Source organism: Bombus vosnesenskii, unplaced genomic scaffold (assembly GCF_011952255.1).
Source record: "Bombus vosnesenskii isolate JDL3184/JDL3185 unplaced genomic scaffold, Bvos_JDL3184-5_v1.1 scf7180000013543, whole genome shotgun sequence".
NCBI classification, from domain to species: domain Eukaryota; kingdom Metazoa; phylum Arthropoda; class Insecta; order Hymenoptera; family Apidae; genus Bombus; species Bombus vosnesenskii.
In genome coordinates this window covers 15,274-16,550 of record NW_022883109.1, presented here as the reverse complement: position 1 = coordinate 16,550, position 1,277 = coordinate 15,274, and the positions used below count along the sequence as shown (strand labels likewise).

The 1,277-nt window shown below is 38.8% G+C and overlaps 1 protein-coding gene across 1 annotated transcript; it reads right to left on the bottom strand.

Moving 5' to 3' along the window:
• Positions 1-200: 200 nt before the first annotated feature.
• Positions 201-1,008, bottom strand: LOC117238594. The gene is made up of 2 exons (XM_033503619.1): positions 627-1,008; positions 201-536 (listed from the first exon to the last, which is right to left on the bottom strand). Exons 1-2 carry the CDS (start codon positions 910-912, stop codon positions 382-384), a joined length of 441 nt encoding a protein of 146 aa, XP_033359510.1. The 5' UTR covers positions 913-1,008; the 3' UTR covers positions 201-381.
• Between the last annotated feature and the right edge of the window lie 269 nt (positions 1,009-1,277).

The window sequence follows — 1,277 nt, the reverse complement described above, 5'->3', positions numbered from 1 at the left end:
TCGTCGAATTGTGTGACGGTACATGTCGGCTTTCATGAGTTCCTATTTGTATCCGTTCTGGTTGTGTCAGAGTATATCACTTATGTTGTGGTTTTTTGGGCGGAAGACGCAGTTAATCGATGGTGAAAGTTCTTTGGGTTTTTATTTGGATATGTTTTCCATTCTACATTTCCAGTAGTTTCTTATGAAGTTGTGGAAAGCTTTTCTAATTTCGTATTCACTCTCGTTGTTCCTCTGTTATTCTGCTCTTCTTTTTCTTTTCCAGCAACGCTAGTAATTTTTCACCGTTGCGTTTGATCTTTTATTTTAATGTACTAATTCTTTGTAGGATGATTGGTTCCCCGTGTTACTATCCTTTTTCTTGTTTTTATCTTTTGTGCTTTAGATGATTTCTATAGACATGATTTCTATAGGTAATCCGGGTACGGAATTCGATCTTTTCATGTTTTCGCTTGGTTTCAATAGTACTTTTATGCACTGTACTAGTTCCACTTCGTTTAATTCTTCTGTTATCCGTTTATTCATTGGTGTTAATTCTATGCGAAAAAACATTTGCGTAATAAAAACTAGGACTTTGTTTGAATATAACAGAATTTTTCTGTCAAAATCCAGGAAAAGATACTTACTTTTGCTACGTTTATGACTCCTTTCATATACTTGCACGGTGTGGTATTTTTCGAAGCAATTGCGTGTATGCAGGGCCGGTTTAACCAAACGAGTGGCATAATAGTACATCGATTCTCTTCTTCTACCTTTGATTTTCCGTGTACAACATACCACACGATCTTTACTTCCTTCTGTGTCATCTCGCCGAATGACATGTAAAAGGCCGTTTAGTCTTTCTGCTGTTCCAGAAGATGATGAAGTATTCTTGAGGTCGGCGTCACGAAAATGCCCAATTAATTGACCCATCAAGCGACGTACGAATTGCAAATGCGTTATTTTGTTTTTATTCTTTTTCTTCTGGTTTGCGTTGTATAATAAGTAAGAATTTATTGTTGATATTTCCAATCCGCAAAAAAGTAATTTTCGCCTCCATTTTTGGGACTTTCGTATAAAACGGTATGTAGCTGTTTACTGGTCTGCTTTACACCGCCCATATATTCGTGGCGGCACTCGCCGACGGAACTCTTGTCGATGGCTTCGCGATACAAAGCGCCATATCATGAAAGTGTAAGGCCGACATGCTTCCTACATCCTTCCGTCGAATATTTGGAAGAAGACATACGTGGCAACGGTCGCGAACGCCTAACGAACGCGTGCGTAGTGCGGATATC

Excerpts from the sequence above, each read along its gene's own strand:
- LOC117238594 (XM_033503619.1), bottom strand. The coding sequence starts at position 912 with ATGGGTCAATTAATTGGGCATTTTCGTGACGCCGACCTCAAGAATACT. Across the intron at positions 537-626 it reads GAGTCATAAACGTAGCAAAA|AATTAACACCAATGAATAAA; the intron begins GTAAGTATCTTT and ends TTTTTCGCATAG.